This window comes from Cynocephalus volans, chromosome 4 (assembly GCF_027409185.1).
Source record: "Cynocephalus volans isolate mCynVol1 chromosome 4, mCynVol1.pri, whole genome shotgun sequence".
Classification (NCBI taxonomy): domain Eukaryota; kingdom Metazoa; phylum Chordata; class Mammalia; order Dermoptera; family Cynocephalidae; genus Cynocephalus; species Cynocephalus volans.
The window spans coordinates 17,546,973-17,574,947 of NC_084463.1; the positions used below are offsets into that span (position 1 = coordinate 17,546,973).

Sequence of the window (27,975 nt, forward strand, 5' to 3'; positions counted from 1 at the left end):
AGATACTGTTTGTACAAAATGGTGTAAGATGAGTCAGTGACTAGAGCTACTGACGCTTATTGATCAAGGTGGGTCAGAAGAGTTAGGAAAGGAGGTGGGCCTGGGGGGAAGTTTTGAAAGAGAGTTGTGATTTGATTAGAGTGAGCAGTGGGGAGGGCAGGCTGGGGTGGGATAGGCAAGAGTAGATGCAGAGGATGTGCGTCAGGCTTGGAGAACCATGAAATAACTATCCCAGCTGACGCGGAGGAGAGAGAATGTGAGACCAGTTTGTGGATTCTTCGTTGCAAGGCTGTGACACTGACAATTTGTTTTGTGGGCAATGTAGAACCATTGGTGGCTCTGGAGCATGGAGTAACTTGGTGGGTTAAATTAGTACATGCAGATTGAGTGCCTTCCTTGTGCAGTTAGATCATCATGCCCTGGGAACTGGGGGCACACGTGATTCTTGCTCCTTTGTCAGACCATGTGAAAATTGTCACATTCACCAGGGGAGGGAACAACTCATTCTGACTGGTGACTGGGGCAGGTTTCCCAGATGGGTCTGGTAAGGGAATCTGGTGGGCGTAGAGGGGGGAGTGTCTGTAGGCCGGAGCTGAGTAGGAGACTTTGGCAATGAGGGTCTTTTAAGGAAATCAGATCCATCTTGGCCCTTTCCCCCTTTTTTTGTCAGGTAGCTAATCCAGACGGCGACTTCCGACTTACTATCATCAATTCCTCTGTGCTCGATCGGCCCAGGGCTCTGGTTCTTGTGCCCCAGGAGGGGTAAGTGTGGCCCCAAAAGGAAATCAGCATTGTGTCAAATGCTGCAATGATAGATTCTCAGGGGGATGCAAACTGATGGACAAAAACTCTGTTTCTCATCATGACTGAAATAATCTATTAACTGAGATTTTTAAAACCATAGATTAGGCATCATGGTCAGGTAACTCCATTCACTTTTCATTAGCAAGCATCAGAATCTCTTTAGGCATCCAGATGTCTTGCATCTGTGAGGTGTTTCTCTAGAAAAGATAAATGGTAAAAAAGCATCTCTGTAGACATAGGCAGACTGGCTTGGATATTTTGAGGATTCTTGTTCTTGAGTTTCACACATGGTACAAACATTTAATTTATTCCGTCTTTCCCCTGGTCCCCCTCCCCAGCATATGTAGGTCTTCCTACTTGTAATTAGTATGCTCTTGGGGAATGCAAAGGTGCTTTCTATTAAATCATTAACTGGAGGAAATATAACTAAGAGAAATTCTGGATTAGCCTTTCTGGCTTTTCCTCTCTCATAGCATTTATGATTGAGAATTAGCACTATTTTTTAAAAGAAAATTCTAAAAATAATACGAGGGTACTTCAAAAAGTTTGTGGAAATATTTGTATTATTTTTTAATTCTATTTTTTCACAAACTTTTTGAAGAACTCTTGTATACATACTACTTGATTAAAAATATTAAAAGGAACAGAAGTTGATGAAATGTAAATATTTGTTTCCTCTGTTCTCATTCTTAACTCTTTGCCCTCATACTTCCTAGGGTAATCATCATTAGTAGTTGCTTGTGAATCATTCACAATCATTTTTATCCATGTATAAGCATTATTCTTAAAACATACACACACACATGCCAAATAGAATCATAGCGTATTTACTGTTCTGTACTTTTTAAAAGATAGCTTCATGTGAGCACATATAAATTTTTAGGTTTCATGGTATTTTATTGTATGTACCATAATGTAACACTTGCTCTTCCAATGAACAGTTACGTTAATATACGTACACACACACACACACACACACACACACACACACACACACACACACACACATTATCTTTGTATAATTTGATTCTATCTGTAGATACATCCTAGTAGAGGAATTTCTGGGTCAAAGATTTAAGAGGTTTCAAATATGACAGTGACAGATAATTACAATAATGCTGAAATAACTAGCCTGATTGTTCTAAATGAGTTTCTTGCCTTTTTGAAGTAGTGTTGAGCTCCCATTTTTCTAGTTTTGATGGGATTTGTATCGTGTCCCTGTTTTGACCAGGGTGATGTTCTGGACTGACTGGGGAGACCTGAAGCCTGGTATTTATCGGAGCAATATGGATGGCTCTGCTGTCTATCGCCTTGTGTCAGAGGATGTGAAGTGGCCCAATGGCATCTCCGTGGATGACCAGTGGATCTATTGGACAGATGCCTACCTGGACTGTATTGAGCGGATCACTTTCAGTGGCCAGCTGCGCTCGGTCATCCTGGACAGCCTCCCACACCCCTATGCCATTGCTGTCTTCAAGGTGAGCTTGTGTTTGTTCCCACCCTCAGGCAGTCTGCCGAAGGAGGTGAGGAGCACACTGAGAGAGGAGCCTGCGATCTCTGGGCTTTGTGGAGATGCTGTTTAACTTCCATAAAATTGGCTCCTTTCTGAATTTGAGATAATTGATTTCAGCCCGTATGGAAGGATGTCAGACAGGTGCCAAGAGTCCAGATTTCTCCTACTGTTCACAGTTCAAGAGGTTAAAAGTTAAGGTTACTTCCCACAAACACTTCCGGTTTGCCCTTCAGTGTTGGTAACCTCGTTTTGGGTCTATGTCTTCATCTCTCATGAGGTTTGCTCCCTTCATTCCCTGGTGACTTAAGATGGGCTCTGAACCACCTGTGTCGCCTTTTGGTTCTTTGGCCTCTAGAGAACAAAATGGTACTTCCCAACATTGGGGAGCAGATTTCAAACCGATGGGGCTGGGCTTGTGGTCTAACTTGAATGCTTATGAGATAGTTTCCTCTGCGCAGCTCTTTTCATGTGGATAGTTGGTGAGGTTTGAATAAAATCACTGACTCTTGCATTTAGGTGGAAACTTGATAAGGCTGATCATTCAGCCAATAAATGTTAGTTGTCTCATGTATGGGGGAGCTCTTGTCCTTGCAAAGCATCCAGAATAAAGGACTAAAGAGCTGGGCTAACGGGCAAAGGTTTTTTTTTTTTTTAGAATGAAATCTACTGGGATGACTGGTCACAGCTCAGCATATTCCGTGCTTCCAAATACAGTGGGTCCCAGATGGAGATTCTGGCAAGCCAGCTCACGGGGCTGATGGACATGAAGATTTTCTACAAGGGGAAGACCACTGGTAAGACAAAGTCTCTTCCTTTGTCTCTACGGAGTTGATCTCAAGGAAGGGGCTGCGAGTGGGCAATCTCTGCTCAGAGCAGGATCTGGCAGCCTGCAGCTTTGTTGTCACGACAACATGCACATTATTTAATTTCTTCCTAATGACATCTTAATTTCTTTTCTAATGATACACAAACAGCTGGAAGACAGCATGTTTTTGCCTGCCTAGAGTGTTGGTGCTTGGTGCGTAATTACACCCGCCTCCTGCCCTCGGCCCCTGACTGATTGGTGGTGTGGCTTCTGTTGCAGCTGGGGGAGTCCCAGCATGTGCTTAATCCCCATTTGGCACACTCACAGGGAGTGTTGCTGGGCTGAGTACTCAAGCAGTTATTGCTGCCGGACACGGTCCCTTCTTGTTCTCTGATTGCCCGGATGACCTATTGCTCAGTGAGTGCCTGGCCTCTGCTCTAATGCTGTGTGTAGTTATGTGTTGCTGTAATTAATTTTCCCCTCCATGAAACTCTAAACCTCAAGAAGGAAGAGAGATTGTCCTTTTCTTCGTCATCAATTTTACCAGTGCCTAGCGCTTAGTAGGTGCTCAATTCATACATATTGGAAGAAGGGATGAAAAGGAGGAGAAGAGTTGCAGTGGGTGTAGACAGGAGCTGTCTTGAGGATGTGTTGGGTGAGGCTTCAAGAACTGCTACAAGGCTTTGACTTGCTGGTCCTGGAGTCTGAGACTATTCAGTAGAAAGCCTTCTTCCTTCCTTGACTGCCTTTTGCCTTCGCTTATCTCCCAACCATAGTATCAATTCTATAGGAGAAAGGTGAAGATCTTCCCAAGAAGAATAGTCCCTTTAAGAATATCCTGCTGTCTTTTTCTCAGCAGGATAAAATAGCATCCTGGGTCTGCTGACTCTCCTTTATTGACAAACTGCCAGGTTTCCTGTTTTGAACCGGAGTGTTGATGTTGTTTTGTGGTTTTTGGCTGACCCTGTGCTAAGAGAAAATTGACAGGGGCTATAATATGGTTATAGATGTCATTGTTATCCTTTTGGGACCAAGGAAGATAGCATGAGAGCACCCTTAGAAAAGTGTCCTACAAATGTAAGTTATTATTGTGTCCACAAATAACCTGCAATGCAGGGAAAGCTGGTATTATGATTAATAGATTAGGGAACTAAATCTTAGACATTAATTAGCTTTTCCAAAGCTCCCTCACTAGTTTAGGAGCTGGGCTTTTGTTGCAGTTCTGAGACTAAATGGAGAAATCACATACTCGAGGCTCCTGTTTTAAAATAGGGAGAGAGAAGAGGCTCTTGCTTCTCAGTTCCAGTGGCTGAAATCTCTGGGCCTTTGACTTAGGACACCCATTTCTAATGATCTGCCTTGCTAGCTACTAGAGTGGATTTTCAGCGCTTCTCTGAGTTACCACCCAGTCTAGAAGAGCAGGTCCCTACTTTTACAATCACTAGTAAGCCTGTGTTTGATGTGCATGCAACAGCGTCTGAAACACCATGTTCAGATGAAGCTGGTTGTCCCTGGTCCTGGCTGGCCACTCCATTCCAATAGCTCAAGCACAGCTGGTGTGCAGTCACACTTGTGATCCGGGAGGGATTTGTGGTCTGAGCATGTGCATACATGGTCTCCTGGTGCTGGACAGACAGGCCTGTGATCTTACTTTAGGTGTGATTTCCCCTTCATGTCTCAAAGAGTCACCTTTGTTTAAACAAGCCAGGGTAATTATGGTGGTTGGTGTGGGGTCTGGTTAGAGGAAAGGCTCATTCAAAAGGGAGATGTGTGCTGGTGGGTAGAACACAGTTGTTGAGCTATGCAGGATCAGCTGTGACCATCCCTTTGGCCCAGGGCCAGTTATTGCCTCTCTTTGCTCCCTTTGGGATTCTCTTATTGTCCTTTGGTTGTTAGCAGGATACTTCCAGGAGACCTCCTATGCACAGACACAGAGCCAGAGAAGCAATTTTATAATCTCTCAGTCAAGTATGGGTTAAATCCAAGCTTTTGCAATGGCATTGGGCTGTCAGCACTGTGTGCCTCTTGGCCTTGAACTTGTTTGCCCTAACCTGCTTGCCTCTTTAGGACACTGAGAGCTTATTGCAAATTCATGATGTATATTGGCAGCCCTGATGACAGTCAATCTTTATTATTTTTGTTGTCTGTTCCTTACATGTATAGAAGTATTCACCATGCGTAAAATAATAATAATAATTACATTTATTGAGCAATTGCTGTGTCACAAGCACTGCAGTAATATGCTTTGTGGGCTTGTGTAACCTCACATAGTCTTCTTAAAAGACTTTCATGTATGCTCCTAATATTCCCATTTTATAGATGAGAACAGAAAGTCAGGTTCGGTAACTTGTCTAGGTCATACATTTAGCAAGTGGTAAGAATATGAACCATGGCTTAGTTGACTTCAAAGCTTGAACTTCAATAAGGCCATCAGGCTCTGCTCCTTCTGTCATCTGTTGTTGGAATAGCAATACCCTGGTAAAATGACAGCAGTTTAGAAGTATTAGATTTTGATCGATGCTGGTTTGTAATAAAAATTTGTTCACTTGGAACATTTATCAATTTGAGATAGCTGGTTGTAAACAGATGCATTTTTTGTCTTTATACCCGCCTGATTTTTAAGTTGTATTACTGGAATTTATTCTTCGAAAAGAGTGGTTTTTTTTCTTTGTAGAAGTTACTTTGCAAGATTATTGATGTATTCAGTTGATGCTGCAATGGCTTAAAAGTATTTTGGGGCTCTTGGAATTCCCCTTCAGAGCCTGCAGTACCTACACTCATTCATTCATTCATTCATTCATTTATTTATTGACAGCTGGCCAGTACGGAGGTCCAAACCCTTGGCCTTGGTGTTGTAACACCATGCTCTAACCAACTGAGCTATCCAGCTGGCCCTACGTGCTTTTAAATATCTGTAATGAGGACAAATATTCAATACTTGAGACAGATTTTATTTTGATAATTCCCAAGTAAATAGATACTTCAGTGAGATAGTAGCATTTTGGGCTCCTAAACAGGTTCTGGAGGAATTTTCCAAAGAGGAAATCTGAAAATGTTTTGGATATTCCCAGTGAAGACATCATGGGGCTGTTTGGTCTTCTGTCTTTGAGGATAAAAGCTCCCACTTGTCCTCTCTTCACATTGGGTCATGGTCTTTGTACTGCATGCCTTACCCACTCAAGACGGTTGGCATTCTGTCTAAAGGGTCTGCGGCTGTAGTGGGAACTCTGCTGAAGTCTCCTTCCACCCTCTTCCGGGTTCTCTCTGGTGTATTGCTCCATTTCCTGTTCTGTGGCTTTATATCAGCCTGGATGCTCCCGCCCTGCCTACTTCTTGGGCTCGATCACTTGGTTGGCTTGGAGTTTGCCCCTGAACATGCAGTTTCACATCTTTGCCTAGATCAGCCTCCTGAAATACGACACCCCATTCTGGGTTCTATACTCTTAGCTCTTGTTTTAGTAGGAACATTTGCTCTCCATGTGAAAATGTTAGTCACATTGATTTATAGACACAGTCTCTGTGAAAATATCATCCTATAATTGAATGTTTTAAAATAACATCATATTCTGTTATTGTTCAATTTCTTAGAACATCGAGTGATATGGTGTCCTATGAATACCAAGACCATGTTCTATATCCTTTTTGAGTTGTTTTTCATTAGTGGTGGCTCTGTATCAGTTCTGCATTTCCTCTTGTAGCCAGTAGCTTGTGTATTTGAGCTAAAGGAGCAGTCTGTACCCGCAGGCTGATTAAGGTGAACTGATGTCTGTGACTTCTGCTCAGGCCAACTGGTTATTCACCATTTTGGTTGATTGAGTTATTTGCTGAACCTTTTTGAATATTTCATCGTGTGGATTTCTTTCTGGTATATTTTTCATCTATTTGGTAATGCCTCTTACTTTCCTGTCTTTGGTATCAAAACAACATGGTTGCTATATCATTGTGATTTTCATTTTTACTTGTAATGCCAGATAAAAATGTATTAGGTGCCAACACATCTGAAGCTACTGAGTGTATCACCACTTGGTAGCCATATCAATACTGATTGACATTAATGTACCCTGTTTCCAACCTGCAGGCCAGGATAGGTGTGGCATAGCTAAAAGCTTGGCTGGGTGGAAGCAGATTACTTGGATGTGGTTCTGGTGGTGGTCCCTGACCGTGAGATAGCATAGCTGAGGAGTCATCAATTGAGCTTTATCAAGGTTTTTATGTTTCTTTTCCCCATTTTCATGATTAATAACCACAGGCAAAAGAAAAAAACACGTTTCACAATTTCTGTGGCTTTTATGTGACTCCACGGTTGTATCATGTTTCCAGTTGTTGTAATGGCTTATGCGTCTTCTCCCTTACCCCACACCCAGAAAGATGTAGGGGACAGGAAAATACCTTTACATCTCTGTTCATCTACCAAGGCTTGCTTTCAAGAGTACAGTGCTGGAATCTGTGGACTCTGGCACTCTCTTTGGTAGGCTAAACCAGAAAAAAGATTGGCAACAGTGGGTAGATCAACATTAACTAGCCCTTATGTGGATCTATTGCGTGGCAGAGGCTGAGGACTGTGGTTGGTTCTTCATTTAAGTCTTCAGCTGTGCCCTGGCACAAAGGAATTGAGAAGTGGACACCACCATTACCAGATATGTGTTCTATTACGGGCTTTTGGGTCCTAAGAACAGAAACCCACTCAAGCTAGCTCAAGGGGAAAGTGTTACTGAAAGAATAAAGGGAGATAGTAAGAAACACAAAGATGGGCAGTCTGGGTGAGCCTTATGGGGACCAGAGCTGGGAGTGGCAAAGCCATCCTGTGTCTCTCTTTCTGTCCCTGTGGCCCTGGGGTTGTCCCCCTTTCTCCCCATACGTTTCCTTTAGTCTTGTGACTCTGCAGACTGAGCACATTACCTGCACACTTAGGAGTTTGTTTCTCCATAGCTTCGACTTGTGCAGGGTTTTGGCTTGCTATGCACCACCTTTGACACATACTCTGTGACTCTTCTCCCAGCTGCTTGTCTTTCAGTAACCCAATTCCAAATTCCCAGGAGGAACATCTGATGCCTGGCTTGGCCCACAGGCAGCCTGACATGCAGAGGCCCAGAAGCAAGTCATTTGCTTACCCCCAGCTGTGTGGGCCAGGTCTTTTCCCAGGGCTCTCTGAGCAGAGGTTGTCAGCACAATGGGTGCCCAAAGCTTGCCACTTCACTTTGTGAGCTTCATGTGGTCACGTCTGCAAGGTGGAGGAGGTTGTGGTGGTTTTCTTCTTCTATTCAGTGCCCTCCTCATGGTGTTTATTAACCTATGATACGATTGCTGTTTGTCTTCTCTGCAGGAAGCAATGCTTGTGTGCCCAGGCCATGTAGCCTGCTATGCCTGCCCAAGGCCAACAACAGCAAAAGCTGCAGGTGCCCAGAGGGTGTGTCCAGCAGTGTCCTCCCTTCTGGGGACCTGATGTGTGACTGCCCGCAGGGCTATCAGCTGAAGAACAACACCTGTGTCAAAGAAGGTGCGTCCCTATTTCTTTCTGCCTGGCGTCCTGCTTCCCATTCAACCCTCCTTCCTCCCAGTATTTCATGTTCTCTAATCTTTTTAGGTTATTGGGAAAAGTCCAGGGTGAAAATCAAGTCTACTAGACACTCACCGGCATCCCGATTTGGGCTCTAAGGCCTGTGGTACTTCAGTTCTCATTCAGAATAAGCCTAAGCTACTTATTTAAAAATGATAGCCGTGCTTTTTGTTTGATGTCAGATGATACAGGCTTTCTTCAGGGTTCACCTCCCTTTTCTTCTGCTTCTTCCTGTCCTCACCCATTCCTCACATCTACGTTCTCCACTGTCTCCTAAGTTGGACCACCTGACTTGGAAAAATAAGTGATTTGATGGCTGGCTGGTTAGCTCAGTTGTTTGAAGTGCAGTGTTACAACACCAAGGTCAAGTGTTCAGATCCCTTACTGGCTAGCTGCCAGGAAAAAAAAAAGGAAAATAACTGGTTTGACTCCTTTAGAGTTGACCTCCTCTCACTTAGCAATTATCCATCCTCCCCCTTGCTCTGGCCACCCCCAACCTGAGATGTCCTGAACATTCAGACCAATGTTTGCAAAGGGCTTTGAGTCTCGACTTCCAAGTTAGGACCAAGTGACTGTAACAGCCTCACCCCTACTCCCCCTTTTGAATTTGAATATATGGATTTAAAAAATTTTCCTCTGAAAGCCTGTTTTTTCAGCCCTGTATCATTTTTTACCCTTATACTTCCCCAATCCCCAGCCTCCTATTTCTGTCAGTGGAGTGAAGCCCTGGTAGGGGCCTTGCCATGAAGTGCCTGGACTGATGGCCAGAATTCCTGCTTTTCCTTATTCTAAGGTTATATTTGCTTTGTAATCCTAACCTCACTTTTCACAGCAGCCTCTGAGTCCAGGGCAGTGAAATACACAGTAGGAGTCTTGAATTCTGTCTGCCTTAAGAAATACAAATGGAAAAAAGATGAGCTTTTTTTCTTAGATTAGCTTTTTTTTCTTTCGGACTCTGGATGTCATCTTAAAGCTATTTGGAGAGAAAGAGTCAACACTAAATTCCAAGAGGAGGTGAAAAAGGATTCTCCATATTCCCCCCTAGAAAACCTTTGATTATCCAAACAAGAGACCAGTCGTCGCATGTCCTTGATCCAGTTCACCAATTTATTTTATTTTCTGTGTGAGAAAAAAGTGCTTGCTTTAAAGAAGTCATGGGGCAGAAAACATTCTCAGAGTATGTAGAGAAAACCGTAGTAACTCCCTTGTGGATAAAATGAATATATATGGAGGAATATAACTATATATGTATATAAATATATATATAAGTATATATAAAAATAATATAGCTATAGATATATTGAATATGTGCATTTTAATACTGTGTAGACACAGTCCATTAAGGAGTTCCTGGTGTGATTAGTACTTTATAATGTTGATGTACTCTATTCACCACTTAACAGACCTCACTGGTGTCGTCATTATCCTCTTTCATCATTGTAACCACCTCCGAACACTCCTTCCAGCCTGCTGCTTCTCTTTTAATTTTAATTAAAAGAGGGAAGGAGGAAGCCATGGTGGGATGCTTTCCTCCCTGCGTGCACGTGTGCGTGGCATTCCTTCCTCCTTTTTGCTGTCTGAGGCAGTTATTTGAGGAAGAGAAATGGAAACTTAAAAGAGAAAGCCTTGTGGTCCAGCAGTCAGAATAATACTGGTTTCCTTTCCTCCCTTGCCCTCCCTGATTGTTAGAGAATACCTGTCTGCGCAACCAGTATCGCTGCAGCAACGGGAACTGTATCAACAGCATTTGGTGGTGTGATTTCGACAACGACTGTGGAGACATGAGCGATGAGAGAGACTGCCGTGAGTGTTCTGGTTTGGCCGAGTGATTGAGATGTTAAGCATTTACCCTTATTCAGAAGGCTGATCAGTTGCTTCTGGACAGGGACCTACTGTTCACGGTGAGGGCCATCCGTGATTGGTGATGTCCATCTAAGTAGACGGAGCTTGCATGCACATTTCCATATATAGATTAGCTGTATAGTATTATTATTATATATGTAAATATAGTGTTACAAATATATATTAGAAAGCACATTTCTGCATATAGATATAAATTAGATATATAATATTACTTAATATTAGATAGATAGATATTTTTTTAAAAACCACATAAGTAGGTTGACTACACATTGCAAGATATTTATAAATAAGCATCACATGGCTGAAACTGAGCTGATTTGGCAATTGGGGCTCTAGTCTTGGCTCTAGCACTGTAATAAAGCTGATGATTTGGGGTGGGTGACCAGGTGACATTTTTTGGTTTGTAAATTCAATATTTGGTGTTTTCAGGGATGGGAAACGGGTGTTACTTTGTATGTGACTACAATTAGTTGATGTCCATGCCTGTCAGGCTCAAGAGAGATTGTTTTAATTAGCTAGTATTGCATAGTTTGGCTTGGAATGTGGGGGCATTGGTATACATACCTTGGAAATGTCATCTTTGGATTTTTAAGGTCTAACTACTAAAGTGTGACAATGTTTAGCAGGATTTAAAGAAAAACCACCAACTACTTACAGTGGATAATTTATTAACCGCAAATATTAGCTAACTTTTCTTCACTTTTTAATAGCTTGACATCATCTTATAATGTGGGTCTGTGCAGTGGAGCAAGATGAGTTGGGTGGGTGGATAGGGCCCAGATTGTCAGAGTCTTATGGACTTTGTAAGAGGAGCAGTTGGGAAACCATTGAAATAGCATGATAAGATTTTGCCTTTGGAAAGATAAGCAGTAGGCCAAATGAATTGGATGGGAGAAAGACCAGAAGCAGGGAGGCCAGGGCTGCAGGAGAGGACAGGTTGTGACTGGGCACTGCTGTGGGGGGAGTTAAGTTATCTATCTTGCAAATATTTCACCTTTGGCAACCCAGAGGCTCATTTATCAATTTGTACCGTAAGAACAGATTAATGAGCGCCTCTAGATACTCATCTGGCCCCTGGCAGGTGTATTTAGCCAGGCTTCCATTGGAGCCCTTACCAGGTTCCCATGCCATTTCACCTGGAAGGCAACTTTATAAGTGTTTAAGTCATTAAACTCATCTGGGCCCTGCAATACAGGTTAAGTATCTCTCATCCAAAAATCCAAAATCTGAAGCATTTTGAGTGCCAACGTGACATTCAAAGGAAATGCTCATTGGAGCATTTTGCACTTCAGATTTTTGGATTAGGGATGCTCAGCCAATTAAAGTATCTGCAAATATTCCAAAATTCGAAAAAAATTTGAAATTTGAAACACTTCTGGTCCCAGGAATTTTAGGTAAGGGATAGTCAACCTGTACTATATACTGCCCTTTTTGGTTTATAGGGGGTTATTTACAAAGGCTTCCTTAATCATTTTTCATCAGTGGATGACTTTCACACTGACGGAGCAGAGCTTACTGAATGGCAGGTGTGGGAAAGCACTAGCCTCTCTGTGTTTTTCTTTTCTTTCTGCAAAAAGGACACATAAAGCTTTCTGTACCTACCAGGGCTGTAGGAAGGTGTGATACTTGTGGGAAAATAGCCAAAGGTCTTGAAAAATGTTAATGCTTATTAACAGCATTGAAACATATAGCGGAAAGGAGTTTATTATATGTCAGGGTAGGGGAGGAGATGCTTCTTAGAAATAACATGTTGTGAGATCATTGCCCAGACATAATTAGGCCTAGTGGAAGCAGAGAGATACAAAGTGATGACCTCATGCCGCGTAGCTAGGGACCCAGGGCAGCATGTCCTTTCTAATAGATGGACAAGTTGGATCTCTTCTTGGCTCTGTGTGTTGAGAGATGTGAAGACCTCTGTCTTTTTGGAGCAGCTGCTGCCCTCAGTGGCTGTCTTCCTGCTCAGCCCCTGAGCTCTGTTGCTGGCCTTGCAGTTTTCCACACAGAGTTTAAGCTCCTGCTTCAGGTGACATATGGAGCTGGCGCTGCCCTTTTCCTTGTTTGGTGTCAATGTTAGCTGGGGCTTATTTTCCAGAGCCCCTGAGATTTGCTTTCTGCTCTGCTCTCTCCCAGTTCCACGTGGCTCAGGTCCCTCCACGTCAGGTGTGGTGGGGGTGAGGAACGTGGAACCTGGAAACCTAGAGAGAGGGGCTTTCTTTCTTTCTTTTTTTTTTTTTTTTTGTCTTTTTCGTGACCGGCACTCAGCCAGTGAGTGCACCGGCCATTCCTATATCCGCGGCGGGAGTGTTGCCGCGCTCCCAGCGCCACACTCTCCCGAGTGCGCCACGGCCTGGCCCGAGAGAGGGGCTTTATGTACCTTCAGGTGTGCCTCCCTTATCATGGAAGTCGCGTGTGGAGGAGAGAGCCACCCTGTGTCTATGCAGGACTGCAGGAGAGGACAGGTTGAGACTGAGCACTGCTGTAGGGGGAGTTAAGTGAGGCACCCGTCAGCTGCTGGGGAAGACGACAGGAAGGGCGTTGAAGGGACGCGTGAGGGATGTTGTCAATAGACTTCCCTCCCTCTTAAACAGATTCCAGCTGGGTGGTTGTCAGGCACTCAGGGTTTTGACGTGAATCCCTGCAGTCTTGTCGTTTTGCACTCATCCCCTGCCTCCCACCATGAGCTCAATTACAGAGAAGAAATGGAGCCTCAAATAAGAGCTGCCGGGATGTCTAACAGCATTGTCACCGTTGGTGTCGCATTTCACAGCACACCCCGCCCTCTGTGCTGGGATTCTGTCTGCCTCATTGTACCTTCTGCATCACCACTACAGCTGCCCCGTAGAGCAGCCTGCCTTCCCCAGGCCTCGCCTGAGTCCTAGGGATTGTGCTTCAGCCCAGGACATTTCTGTTCAGGAGAAGGAGGAAATCTAATTCTGCACTCATTCTGATACCAGAGGGGCATGAGGAATGATGAAGAAGAGAAGTGACATTGTTCAGAGCACTTATATTTATATCCTATTTAATAGGCTCTGGTTCCAAATGTGTTCCCTTTTCTATCTTTATAATAATGCTACCAAGTAGATATTTTCTTCATTTCATGGTAGAGGGAACGGAGGCACAGAGTGGTTAGGTTAAGTAGGCTGTAGAATTGAGTTCCAGGTCTGGTCTTTCTGACTGTGGTCACAAGTGCTTGGCCACATTACTTTACCCTTATTTTGCTGTTGAGGAAACTGAGGTTCAGGGAAGTTATAATTAATTGCCCAAGGAAGAGGTAGAGCCAGGATTTGAAACCCAGTCTTGACCAACTACAGACAGAGCCCATGTTCTTGCTACGGAATTCTACCTCCATATCGCCTTTATCATCTATATGATGAGGTGCCTGCTTCTTGTGTGAGATTGGGCTTCTCTGATGGTAGTTTTGTATGTGAGGTATTTCTGCCCCTTATATAGGACGGTGCATTCATATTTGCAAACCTTCATGCTTAAAGGGATCTTCGGAGATAATCTGGTCCATCATTCTCTCTCCCAGCTGGAGGATAGTCAGTTTTCCCAGCCCTGTTCCAGTCTGGAAGCTGTCCACGGGAAGATATGCCCTTTTCCCCCTTGGTTGTAAACTTCAGATTCTCATGCAATTTATTTCTTCTTAATAACTTAATTTCTAAATCTGCTTCCTTCTGTTTTCCAATTGGTTTTCCAGTGGGATGTTTATGTCTGGGAGGGTGGGGGGCGGATTAATTGTACGTAACGAGAGATCTCTCTTTTCCATTTTAGCTACCACCATCTGTGACCTGGACACCCAGTTCCGTTGCCAAGAGTCTGGGACTTGTATACCGCTCTCCTATAAATGTGACCTTGAGGATGACTGTGGAGACAACAGTGATGAAAGTCACTGTGGTAAGGGGACACGATGTTCAGAAACCCCCTTCTGGAGAGGGGGTCACTGTCCTTGCTCACTGGGTTGTGCTAGTGGTCTGGGTGGGTAGAAATGGAGGATTTCTGATAGCCATTTCAGGATTCATGGTACTCCAACTGAATGACACCTCCACTGGCATCATACGGTTGACTCACTTCCCTTCTCCATTCAGTTCTTAGAGAGCTTGTTTGCTGTTTTTCATGAGGATTCAGTTCCACTGGAAACACTTGATCCAGAGTTCATGAGATGCTGGATTCATGGGCGGAAAAGATGGAGCCTGCACTCAGCTAGTGTCACTTATTTACTCTTAGTTAAGCCTTTGTTTTCTAATCTGAAAAATGGGGAAATAGACCCTGGCATACCTTGCAGAGGTGCTGTAAGGATGAAATGGGGTAGGAAAGAAGTAAGATTTCTGAATGAATTTGAGGGTTATTAACAGCTGTACGGACTTGGCCCACACCTCTGGGTGTGAGATCAGCCTCCCGAAGGCACAGATCCGTACCTTTGTGAACTGTTTTTTTAACCGTCTAATTCAATAATCTGTTAAAAGCCAGCAGATGGCATAGGTGTTGATTGAACATCTGTTTTCTGAATGGAAATTTTTATATGTAGAAAAATAAGCATTATAATTATAAGGAATGATAGGATTCTCTAGTCCAGTCCAGTCCTTTTAATTTCCATATTAAGTGACTTAGGACCAGGGACTTATTCAGGGTCACACAATTAGTTTGTGTTAGAATGGAGAGCTGGAGTCCCTGTCTGCTGTTTTCTAACTCCACACCCTTTCTGTTTTGCAGTCCTGCTCTGTCAGTTTCATGAGACCTATCTTAGTTGATATGCTCTGGTCCCAAACTCACAGTTGCTGACCATTGAAGGAGACATCATGCAATATGCTTAGTGCCCCAGATAGGCGCAACCATAGACACGAAAGGGAAGTGAGAGTGGGAGCCAGACGCTGACCCAGACATGGTGATGTCTCCCTCCATGGGGGCAGGTCCAGCCAAGCCATGCATGTGCACATGGACAGGACCTGCTTTATTATGAGCTGGTGGTTCGACTCTTGGGGACAGAAATAAGGGGAGCAGGGGTGCTCATAAATCTTTTTAACAGAAGTCAACAGACAGCACACTCAGGGCATTTTCACACAGAAGATACCTCTAGCCTGGCTCTTGGAAGATTTATTTATTTATTTCATAATTTTCCTACATCAAGTGCCAGAAAACATGGGAATGCTTAGGATTCATAACTGTTTTGCCTTTATTCCAACCATTTCCTCCCCAGCACTCTCAGAAGGTTGAAGAGCATGGCTAGTTTTGTCTAGTAGGAAGGAAACTCCACATATTCCATGTTTTTGGTGTCATCTCATTTATTCATTGGGCACATGTTTGACCATTAAACAGTTTCAGTCCTCCCAGGTGGTCCATTTTTGCTAGTTTGTCCTGAATCCATCCCAAGGTCCCAGTTTAATCCCTTGCTGTGATGCAGGCCCTCTTCATGAGTCTCCAGACTCTTACAACCTAAAGATGGGATCCACCAACTTTGCAGTCAACCTATCTGTTGAGTAGAGCAACCAGGATAGCTGCCCTGGGCCCCATGCTTGGCTACTCCTGTTTTCTGAGGCTCTGTAAAATTCTGTTTGAAAGTTCTATGTGTCAGTCTGTTTGGGCTGCTATAGCAAAATACCTTAGACTGAGTAATTTATAAATAATAGAAATCTATTTCTCATAGTTATGGAGACTGGGAAGTCCAAGATCAAGGTGCCAGAAGCAGGTGAGATTCTGTCCTTCATAGATGGCACCTTTTCTGCATCCTCATGTGGCAGGAGAGGTGAACAACTCCTTCAGGTCTCTTTTATAATGGCACTAAGTCACCACCTAAAGGCTCCACCTCTCAGTGCCATCACATTGGCAGTTAAGTTTCAACATTTGCATTTTCTCAGCCTCCAGAACCGTGAGAAATAAATTCCTATCATTTATAAATTCAGACCATAGCATTTTGTTTTAATGATCTCCTCAGGGCCTATGAAGATGTTGCCCAGGCAGCCTCCTTTCATGTCTTGGCCAAGCTGTACTGGTTTCTTTGCCCCAGGCCTTACCCTTCTATAGATAAGATAATGCATCCGCCAACATCTTTGAAGCTCTGCCCACAGAAAGTCCCGGGCTACGTCTCCTCCGTTTTGGAAGCTCTGCACTGATCTTGCTTTCCCTGAGCTGAGCATCTCAGTGATCAGCACACACGGACCTCTCACCACTCCTTTTCTCAAACCGCAGGCTGGGTCTCTAGGGGTCTTCTGTTTCTTCAAACTTCTGCTCCCTGGTCTCCTCAATTACTGCTTCCTAACCTTCCCATCATAGCAAGCAAAGAAAATGATATTTGTGCCATACACTGGGATGAATGGAGAAGGCAGCTCTTGCCAAGAGGCAACCAGCTCTAAGAGTCTGAGGGTATCAATATCTCAACACACCTGTAACCCGTTTACAGCCTACTCATTGATAACTATCCTAGGTGAACTTACACCCCCAGTTTAAAGGTCTTTTCATTCGTGCCGTCTATGGATAATCAGTGATAATGGGTCCATCTCTAATCCTCATGAACTTTGACACTAGAAACAGAATTCTGAGCACACTTTTCCCCTCACATCTCTGTTTGCTGTCTCACCTGCAGAAATGCACCAGTGCCGGAGTGACGAATACAACTGCAGCTCAGGCATGTGCATCCGCTCCTCCTGGGTGTGTGATGGGGACAACGACTGCAGGGACTGGTCTGATGAAGCCAATTGTACTGGTCAGTGCTTCCTAGACTCAGTAAACAACCCTCATCTGCTCTTGTACTGGTTAGCATTACAGCCCTAAATTATTATAGAATCTAGCCTCTGAGAATTAGCTTGGAGCTTAGAAATCCAGTAGTTCAGTGCCTCTCAAGGAGCTATTCTATGATGAGATAAGGAGCCTATGCCAGAACGTAAATCAACATACAGCCTGCTTCCTTCATCAAGAAAGTCTAAGAAAGAATGTCACCTGAACAAAGCAGTGTTCTGAATTACATAGTTGATTTATATTCTGGCTCATTTCTTATTTCTTCAGGACCACTCATAAACAGGTCATAGACTGGCCCCTGCTCTGGGGACCATACTTTGAGTACCACTGAATTAGTCCATGTTTTTCAAAGGGAGCATCAGGGGGTTCCCCAAGCAATGAAACTATAAACTGTGCCAGTACCTGTTTGGGGTAAGATTTCATTAAAAATAAAGTTGGAAACAACATGAACGTGAGGAGAATGCTAGGTGGTGTAAGGGAATGTTCTGATTCTTCTCTTGGGTTCATCGTGTTCATTGTGCTGTTTTTATGAGTGAATGAACAGTACCTGTACACATGGTGGAGTGGTGGGGGTGGGATAGAGTGCGAAGCAGGTACAGCAAGGAGTTGGGAAAGTTGTGGAGGAATAAAAATGAATTTCATTTAATAACTGCAACTTTGTACCCCATAATTATATACAACTATAATTTGTTAAACAATTAAAAAAAAATTCATTACCTGATGAGTAAATTTGCTGTGCAGCCTTCTGTAGAAGTTGTTGTTCAATTCTTTCTAAAACCCCTGCAGTGATGGAGGAGCAGGGGATAAAGAATGTTTTATTTAATCATTTTATGGTCAGGGCAGATCTGCTTTTACACCCTGATAATTCAGGCTTCTTTTTGTAATTCACTGTTGAGTCAACTTCTCAATCAAATGGGGTCAGTCATTAACCTTGTGAATTGCTGGAGTGACTTTTAAATCCCACATCTTCACCTCCCTTCCTCCCAGAGTACCCCAACACTTCCCACACTGCCCAGCATCTAGTGGCTCAAAGCATGCCTACTCATTTGTAAAAGCAAATACAAAGAAGGAAGATGTTATATCCCAAGCTTAAATATAAATAACTGTGCATGATGCTGTGGGTTAGATTTGGTTCCTGGAAGACAGAGATGACCTTGTCTTTTACTCTTTTGTATTCTTCACAGTACCCAGCACACAATACGAGCTCAGAGACCTCTTGTAGATTGGGTAATTTTACACAACTGATTCACTCATTCATTTTAGGTTAGAGGTGACCTTATATGGCCTTAAGGAAGTAAACAGATGTCCTCAAATGCTGTATACCTCACACAGGATATTCCATGATATTACCAAATCCCTTGCCCTCGTAAAGTTCACAGATTTCGTTTCTGTCACAGTCTCAGTATCTGTACCTCTGCTTCTGGAAAGAATGCAGGAAAATGCTTCTCTCTGTATACAAGCCATGGCCTGCAGGAGGAGGAAAAACCAAGGTGCATGAAGGAGCTGCTGTCAGCCCAGGAAACACATGAATGCTGTTTGGAAGCTTTAGATTTGGATGGATAATTAGTTAATAAATTAAAGGTGTGCACTTGGGCATTTCATTTTGTAAATTGCAGTATGATTGAACTTCTTGTTAGCAGAACCCCATGAGTCAAACTTATGTTTCAGGAGCATGTGCCGGTCTTCCAGAATAAGTTAATAACTTCATCTCTGTGGGCGGGCTTGTCATAAACTCCTGATTTTATCTTTGATTTTCTTCTGGCAAGGCTAACTGGAGAAAATTTAGAGTCCTTGTCTCAACTGCAGCCTTGTTCCAATATCTGTTCTTCCAAACCTTTTATTTTTAAGGATAATTTTCCTTCTCTGTCATTGCAAGATAGTCCGAGGTCATATGTGAGCTCATGATGATGTGTGGCATAGTACTTCATTTCCTGATCTACTAAATTAAGCTGCATGCAGCTCCAGTGAAAATGGGTCAGGGCTGGCTGGGCTCCCATTGACTGCTGGTGTGCACACTTGATCTGTGCACATTCTTGGCTCTTCTTCACCCGCTTTTGCTTTCCACGGGGCTATTTGAGTTTTACTGATTCCCTTCAACCCACCCCCGTTGTTCTGGAACTTATGTATTTGCTTGGTGTTCTTTTAGCTGTTACCTTTAGACATTTTCTGTGTGTTCTTAATATCTTTCCCCTCTCCTATATATACAAGGACTTTAAAATGTTTCAATTCAAATCTCTGCCCATAATTCCAATATTAAAATATTTAGTATTTTAAAACTAAATATTTAGTATTTTAGTTTTATATTTTAATGATCCTAAAATGAGTCACTGTTATTATTTTTTAATAACCAAGCATCTTTGCTTCTTGTATCTAATGCCTCCTCTCCATGTACGTCCTTCAGTGGTTCTTGCAGCAGGAGTCTGTGAGTGGTAAACCCTTCCAGGGTTTTGTCAATATGAACATGTTTCTATTTAACCCTCAAGTCTTGAATTCAGATGGGTCTGGGTTTCTAGATTTGTAATAATTTTCTGTAAGTGTTTTGTTAGAATTATTCCACTTCGTTCTGGCCTCTTTTCTGGTGATTTGAATTCTGCTGTCAGATTATCTGTTCCAATAACAATAGCCATTCTTGTCTCTCTAGTTGTCTTTAGGGTTTCTGTTGTTGTGTAGTTTCACCGAAGTGTGGAATTATTTTTATTTGTCCTGCTTGAGACTTGTGCTCTTTTTGAGGTCTGAGGATTTATGCTTTTTATTAATTCTGGGAAATTATAGCTGCTAACTCTTCAGCTATTCTTATTAGCTACTTTCTCTGATCTGGTCTTCAGCAATTACCATCAGCCATTTGTTGGACTGCCTCATTCTGTTGTTCCTGCCTCCTGTTTTTATATTTGCTGTCTCCTTAGGACTCTGTGCTAGAATCTGAGTTACTTCTTCAGATTTATTTTCCAGTTCAAAAATTCTCTTTTTAGCTGAACCTAATCTGCTATTTCACACATCCATTGAACTATTTTTATTTCCATGACTACATTTTTTATATCTAGAATTTCTATTTGGTTCTTTTTCAAATCTGCCTTTTATTTTTCAGTGTTCTTTCTTTATGATTTTCTTTTGGGTCATAAATCATTAAAGTTGTGTTTCTTTTGCCTGTTAGACATCCTAATAGTCCAGTGCTTTGTTTAAAAAAAAAAAAAAAAAGATAAAAAAAAGAGGCAGTACTTTCCTTGTTATACTTAATTCATTGGTTCTGCCCCACTTATGTGTGGTTAATGCTTTTGATTGGGTGTTCCAGCAGGTCTTGATAAGTCAGGAAAGATTGTCCATGTCAAAGACTAAGTCATAGGATAATGACCTATATTAGAAACTGGTATTATATTTCCATGATTATTTACCCCATTAACCCTGCCATTCTTTTTTTTTTTTTTGTCCTTTTTTGTGACCGCACTCAGCCAGTGAGTGAACCGGCCATCCCTATATAGGATCCGAACCCGCTGCTGGAGTGCTGCTGCGCTCCCAGCGCCGCACTCTCCCGAGTGAGCCACGGGGTCAGCCCAACCCTGCCATTCTTACAGTCACAATGAATCCTATTATGCAAAGGATTCTTCTTTTTTTCCCCAGTTCTTTAGTCTGGGTAAAAGTCAATCTCTTCCATCCTTGTAATTAAAAAAAATTAAATAATTTTGAGCATGCTTTATTTAATAGGCACTCAAAATCAGAGAGCTAGTAAGATACTCAGATAGAAAAATCTAGAGAAAGAGAATGTGTTCGCAAGGATGACACGCAAATTTGAGAAAGAGAATGTTTTACACATTCCAGTCATACCTGGTATATTAGTCCATTTATGTTGCTATAACAGAACACTTGAGACTGGGTGATTTATAAACAAAAATGACATTTATTTCTCACAGTTTCCGAGGCTGGGAAGTCCAAAGTCCATCTGGTGGTGGTGACAGTGACTCAGGGGTCTCACATTGCAAGATGGTAGAAGCAGAGAGAGAGAGAGAGAGAGGCAGATTATCCTCTTCTTTTAAAGCCCTCAGAGCCATGCCCTTGACCACCATTTGTAACCCATCCACTACTGCAGGTCCTACAATCCAATCACCTCTTCAAGGCTCCACCTTTCAATTAACATAATAGGATTTCCCACCCTCTTAACAGTCACAGTGGGGGCTAAGTTTCTAAAACGTAAAAGTCGGGGGACACAATTCAAGCTTCAGGGAGTTTTGGGGGGACATAATTCAATCCACTACACCTGGCCACTTGAGTGAAACTGCAAACTTTCTGAGCTCAGCTTCTGGGTTAGAATCTGGAGATCTCAGATAATGCCTCCCAGAATTGTCATTTGGAAACTCCACTGGCACTTCTTTTCAGTGGAAAACAATTGAAATTTTCAATTGAAAAAGAAATGCACAGGCTGAGTAATAACAAGTAGATGAGTATGACAATCACTTTAGGCAATTTATATTTTATGAAAGCGAGCAAGGCTTAGGTGAGGAATTTTTTTAAAGGCTGTCAGACTTGTGACACCAATAAATCAGAAGTATTCCAGGCAATGGCTGTTACTGGGGCAGAAACTCATGTAACATGCATGATATATTTATTCTTTTTATCAGAGGTAAGTGTAATGAATTCAAAGTGCCAAAGGTTGTAAATATTGAAACTTCCTGTAGACTTATTTACATGCTACCAAACATAGGCTATGTCTTTGGAGAGGTGAGAAGACACAGATCATGGACCACCACTTGCTTTACAGTGGTTTGAAAAATCAGGTTCTTTGTATTTCCAACCATTGCAAAAAAATAGCCTCAAATTCAGTAGAAATTCTAAAGGACATTGTAAGCCATTTTCCCAGCCTATTGCCAACCAACTCAATTGAATAAAATACTAGAGTTTGCTGTTAGCCACCCACTTCTTTTGTTTTGCCTCCTTTTGTTGTGAAGATGTCCTGTCCACACAGTTAAACCAACAGAGAGCCTTTCTATCTAGGTTATATTATTTTATGCTGTTTTTAAACAAGGCCAGACCTGGCTTTCACTCAGCAGTGCACAGACACAAACAGCTTTCTGTTTCAGAGTTGGAAGGGGAAATCTAATGGAGAAGGCAGCTAGTGGTGGTGGTTGCGTCTGAGGCACGTATGCATTTGAGTTAGTCTTTGACTGGGATTTTGAGATGTTTCCGAGTGACTTCCAGGTGGCCTCAGGCCATGTGTGCTAATAAGGCTTGCTCATTTGTAACAGTAACTCTATTTCAGTAGCTTCTGTTTTTTTTTTCTTTCTGTGATCGTAGTGGCCACCACGTATTACTGGCATTTAGACTATTCTAGGTTCTAGGGCCTGTTTTCTTTATGATTTTGGATGAATCTTTAATGTTCTTTAGACATGAGGTTTTCCATATTTGAAATTGGGTAGCTCTTTTCAGAATTTTAAAGTCATGATCTCTCAGAGCTTAGAAGAGCTCTAAGACATCCATATAAGGATGATGAAATAGAGACTGCCCAACAGTGGCTAGACCAGGTCTGAACTCAGTCTCCCAAGTGCACACCTCTTCTCCTCATTTCATAGCACCCGGGGCAGTTAGAGGCTTCATGTGAAGAAGTGCAGGCTTCGAACTTGGACCGACTTGGTCCCATTACTTAATCACCTATAAATTTCTTAACCTCTCTAAGCCTGTTTTTTTACTTGTGAAAGGGGGATACTCCTTACCCCCTAGGTGGTTGTAAGGAGTGATTTTTTTTTAATGTGCACACCTGCACCCGTGCAAAGACTTGTGGAATATTTACAAACCCACAGACTGCAGTCATCGCTCACTGAGGGAGCTATCCTCAACCTGAAGGTCAGTCCCAGGTGCCTAATTCCAGGCGGAAGAGAAACTCAGGTGCTGTAGCAGGTCATGCCTTGTTAGCTAGTACAAACCTCCTTTGCTGTCTGCCCCTTGGTAGTTGAGGGGCTAGGGATGAGGAGGTGTAACCGTGTCTCTCTTCCTTTTTGCTGGCAGCCATCTACCACACCTGCGAGGCCTCCAACTTCCAGTGCCACAACGGGCACTGCATCCCCCAGCGGTGGGCCTGTGATGGGGACGCAGACTGCCAGGATGGTTCTGACGAGGATCCAGTCAACTGTGGTAAATGCAAATGCGTCTGTCCCCACCTGGAGCTTCCCCAGTGTCCACTGTGCAGGGAAAGAGGCCACAGATGGGCTGGGGGATGAAATACTGTCCTGCTGTGCCCGTGTTCCCACTGACAAGCCCACCCAATTTCTGTGTTGTGCTGCCACGTGATGTATTGGAGTGTGTTATATAGTCTTAATTCTCAGGCAAGCAGTTTGCCTTACACACAAGCACAGTATATAAAATGCTGCCACACAAAATACATAAAATGCTTTTTCGTACCAAATATTTTTAAGGTTCTCTGTCTTTATCTTATTGCCAAATATTCCACATTTTCATGGGATTGTAGTTGTCTACATGTGGTTATACATTCTACTCCTTTCATGTTAACATATTAAACGAAGATGTTTCCATGTATCTGTATTTTTCCGTAGTTAACGTTTTTATGGAAGATGCATATTCCCTTCATGTTACTATAACCTGGTTTACTTAGTCACTTCCTGGTTGGCCATTGAGTGCTTTAGTTTTACACTGTTAGACTAGCATAACTATTCATGTCCTTGGAAATGAAGCTTGTTTTACCTTTGAGATATTTCCTGGGATACATTCTTCAATATGGAATTGTAGGGTCAAAGGTTCTTACCAGTTTTCATTATTTTCTTTAACTGTTTCTAGATCGCATTTTACACATATATATATTTGTTTCTTTTTTTTTGGCGGGCTGGTACAATGATCAAACCCTGGACCTTGGTTTTATTAGCACCACGCTCTAACCAACTGAACTAACTGGCCCCCAGGTTGCGTTTCCAAGGGATTATACCAAAAACGTCTCTACCAGTAGTATATTGCATGTTTCCCCAGTCTCCCTTGATATTAGATTTTATGTTTTTAGTTGTTTTCACTAATTTAATGTGTGTTTGTCTTGTGTAATTTTAATTTAAACCTTTAAAACAAAAAACAGAAAACAAAAAACAGCACCTATATCCCCAAGCTGTGGTACTCACGTACTGTTTCTCTTTCTGTTTGATGTTCCTTGAATAATTCCTAGGAATGATGACTTTTTACAGGATTAAGACACATTTTCTTTCCTTATACTTAATCCTCATGGAACTGTTCTATCAAGAACCAGGCTTGCAAAGGCTATGTCTGCCCTGGTAGAACTGATTTTTAAGTCTAATGTCTTGTAGTATCTGTTTAGGAGAAAATGTGACTTAGTACTAAAGATTCTGAGCTAAGCATCAAGTTACCTTAGTTGTAGTTTAATTTTCCTGTGAAATGGTTGTGAAATCTTAGGCTTTTAACATTTCTAGGCACATTTCCTTCAAAGGGCTTTGCTTTAGACCTCCTGAAGAAGTAAGGGGGTGAGTGACTTAACGGGCTTTAAGAAATTAGAATTTCTTAACCAGGATTCATATCCTCCTTTTCTCTGTTCCCTCAAGTTGTTCTTTTTCTTCTAAAAGAAACCACAAACCTTAATTTTTGAATAGGAAAAACATTCACATAGTTCAGAATGGGGGAAAGTGTAAAAAGGAATACAGTAAAAGTTTTGCTCCCCATCTGCCCGGTTCCTACCTGTCCCTGTAGGAAACCATGGTTGTGTGCCCTTTCAGAATACTTTTGTGCATATATAAACAAATTTAATTATACTGTGTATTCTTGTCCTGTTTTACGTATGTGATGTTATACTGTGCATGTTGTTTTGTACCTTGTTTTTTTACGTAACTGCATATCTAGGATAATTTTTCATAGAGCACTTTTCCAATCACTTTGTAGCTGGGTAGTGTTCAGAGGTGGGTGATGGTGGGATTAATTCATACCTCAGTGAATATTACTGTTTAGTTTCAATATGTTCTATAAATCAACCAATTGTTTTATACAGTAAGGTATTAAACAGTCCCCTGTTGATGGGCCATTTTCAATCTCTTACAGTGTTGCAATGTAACACTTGTACTTGCAGGTGGTTTTCAACCTATTACAGTTGCTCGGTCAAAGTATATATAACAGTGTACATGAGCGCCTGTCTGTTTCCTCTTTGTCATTCTTCTCTATCATTGAATTAAATTTCAGAGAAAAAGTGCAATGGATTCCGCTGCCCAAATGGCACTTGCATCCCATCCAGCAAGCATTGCGATGGTCTCCATGATTGCTCGGACGGCTCAGACGAGCAGCACTGTGGTGAGTGTAATCCCTCCCTCAGGGAAGCACCAAGGCCCGAGTCCTAGCATATTTGGACTAAATCCTTTAATTTCCTCGGTATCTGTTTGTGGTGAGCTTTGAACCAAGTTGCCTCTTGAGTGCCTGGTCAGGACTTGTAGAGGCTGATTGTGACTAGGAGACATGGTTTGGGTAAAGAAGCTCAGGGGTGGGTGGGTGGGTAGGTGGATTAGTTTGTACTTTGATGAATGTTACTGTTTAGTTGTAGTATGTTCTGTGAATCAACCAATTGTTTTGAACTGGACACTTCTCCTTGATTGGTTTTATTAGAGTTGCTGATGATCACTTGGGAAGCATTTTTAGGCCAGGATCCTTTTTATCTCCAGTTTTTTTAGACCCATAAAAGATTGTCTTGGCTCAGTGGTGTGCATTCTTGAGTATACACTGGAATAACCTGAGGAGATTTAAAAGCTGCAGGTGCCTGGGCATCACCCCCAGAGATTCTGACATAATTAGTCTAGAGCTGAGCTTGGGCATTGGGATTTTTTTTGGTTTTTACTGTGCTCCAGGTGATTCTCCTGGGCTGTCTAGTTTGGGGGCTAATGTATTAGTGCAGGGGGTGACAAAGTGACCTGTGGGTGAAATCCAGCCCATAACCTGTTCAATTAAATGAAGTTTTATTTGAATATGGTAATTGCCATTTGTTTACATATTGCATATGGCTGCTCTCATGCTATATTGGTGGAACTGAGTAGTTGTAACAGATGCTGTATGACCTGCAGAGCCTAAAATATTTGCTCTCTGGTTGTGTGAGTCACAGTTCTCCAGAGAAATGGAGCCAATAGGATATGTATATATGAGAGTGCTTCAAAAAGTTCATAGAAAGATTAGTATTATTTTTTAATTTCATTTTTCCATGAAATTTTTGAAACAGGCTCATATGTACAGGGAGAGATGTATTTTAAGGAATTGGTTCATGTGATTATGGAGGCTGGCAAGTCCAGAATCTGTAGGGTGAGCAGGTAGGCTGGAGACCCAGGGACAGGCTGAGGTTACAGTTCAAGGCTGTCAGGCTGGATACCCAGGAAGAGCCAATTGCAGGTCTAGCTGAAGGCTTGCTGTGTCCTCACATGGCCTTTCCTTTGTGTGTGCATTCCTGGTGTCTCTTCCTCTTCTTACAAGGACACCAATCTCATTGAATTAGGGCTCCACCCTTATGACTTCTTTTAACTTTACTTACCTCTTCAAAGGCCCAATATAGTGTTGGAGTTTAGGGCTCCAGCATGTGAATTTTGGGGGACACAAGTCAGTCCCTAACACTGGTCCCTTACAGAAAAAGTTTGCCGACCCCTGTATTAGAGAGTCAGTGTCATATTAATAGTGATTAAGATCATGGGCTTTGTTGTCAGACAGCTCTGGATTTCAATTTTGTCTCCACCCTCATCAGCCGTGTGCTCTTGGTAAAGTACCTAATGCTGCTACCATCTTTCTCATTTTGAAAACAAGGACAGTAAAATCTCTCATAATGTTGTCTTGAGGGTTTAACAAGAAACTGTAAGTCCTTTAGCTCTGGGCTTGGCACAAAGCAAGTGCTCAGTAAATGGCGGCTGTTATTGTTGTTTCCTGAATGCATGTCTGTATTATGTGGATTTGCCCAAGCCTAGTGAGGGCTGAGCCAGCTTGAGTGCTCACGGCCTTTTCTCCTCATGGGATCCCTTTCAGAGCCGCTGTGTACACGCTTCATGGACTTCGTGTGTAAGAACCGCCAGCAGTGTCTGTTCCACTCCATGGTGTGTGATGGAATCATCCAGTGCCGCGATGGATCAGATGAGGATGCAGCATTTGCCGGATGCTGTGAGTGGGGCAGGTGGGGAGGTGACTCAGGGTCATCGAAGAACCTGCATGGGGGCATGGCCACCCTGGGGATGCATATTCATCTAGGTTGCAGTTATAATTGAGAGTTTGAGCTTGCCTTTTCTGAGAAAGACTTGCCTTTGTTGCCTAAGAAGTACTGCTTTTTAGCTATGATTACTAGAAAGGGAGGATGGTGCATGACCAGGATGTTGGCTTGTGTCCCCTAAAGCGAGAGGCCTTCCTTGCAGGCTATATAAAATAGCACCTCCATCACTCTGTAGCCCCCTACCTTGCTCCAGGGGTCAGCACAGCACTCATCCCCACGCGGCACACTTTATGTTTGTCTTCCTGTCTGCCTCCCCCACTAGAATGTGAGCTTCACAAGAGCAGGGGCTTTGTTTTGTTCATTGCTATAGCCCTGTCCTAAATCAGCACCCTGCATGTAGTAGGTACCTGTGTTTGTTTGCCCGGGCTGCCACAGCCAAGTACCACAGACTGGGAGGCTTAAACAACAGCAGTTTATCTTCTCACAATTCTGGAGGCTGGGAAGTTTAGGATCAACGTGTCAGCTGGGTGGTTCCTCAGAGACCTCTC

General features: G+C 42.7%; 1 protein-coding gene across 2 annotated transcripts in view; it reads left to right on the forward strand.

Moving 5' to 3' along the window:
* The window catches only part of SORL1 (sortilin related receptor 1), a 159,828-nt gene that overhangs the window by 91,361 nt on the left and 40,492 nt on the right, over positions 1 to 27,975 (forward strand). For both annotated transcript variants that reach the window (XM_063093193.1, XM_063093194.1), the window contains exons 19-28: positions 671 to 762; positions 2,036 to 2,282; positions 2,973 to 3,111; positions 8,446 to 8,619; positions 10,369 to 10,482; positions 14,314 to 14,436; positions 17,120 to 17,239; positions 23,263 to 23,388; positions 25,441 to 25,548; positions 27,250 to 27,381. In XM_063093193.1, coding sequence (XP_062949263.1) covers positions 671 to 762; positions 2,036 to 2,282; positions 2,973 to 3,111; positions 8,446 to 8,619; positions 10,369 to 10,482; positions 14,314 to 14,436; positions 17,120 to 17,239; positions 23,263 to 23,388; positions 25,441 to 25,548; positions 27,250 to 27,381 — 1,375 coding nt within the window. The remainder of the gene's footprint in view (positions 1 to 670; positions 763 to 2,035; positions 2,283 to 2,972; positions 3,112 to 8,445; positions 8,620 to 10,368; positions 10,483 to 14,313; positions 14,437 to 17,119; positions 17,240 to 23,262; positions 23,389 to 25,440; positions 25,549 to 27,249; positions 27,382 to 27,975) is intronic.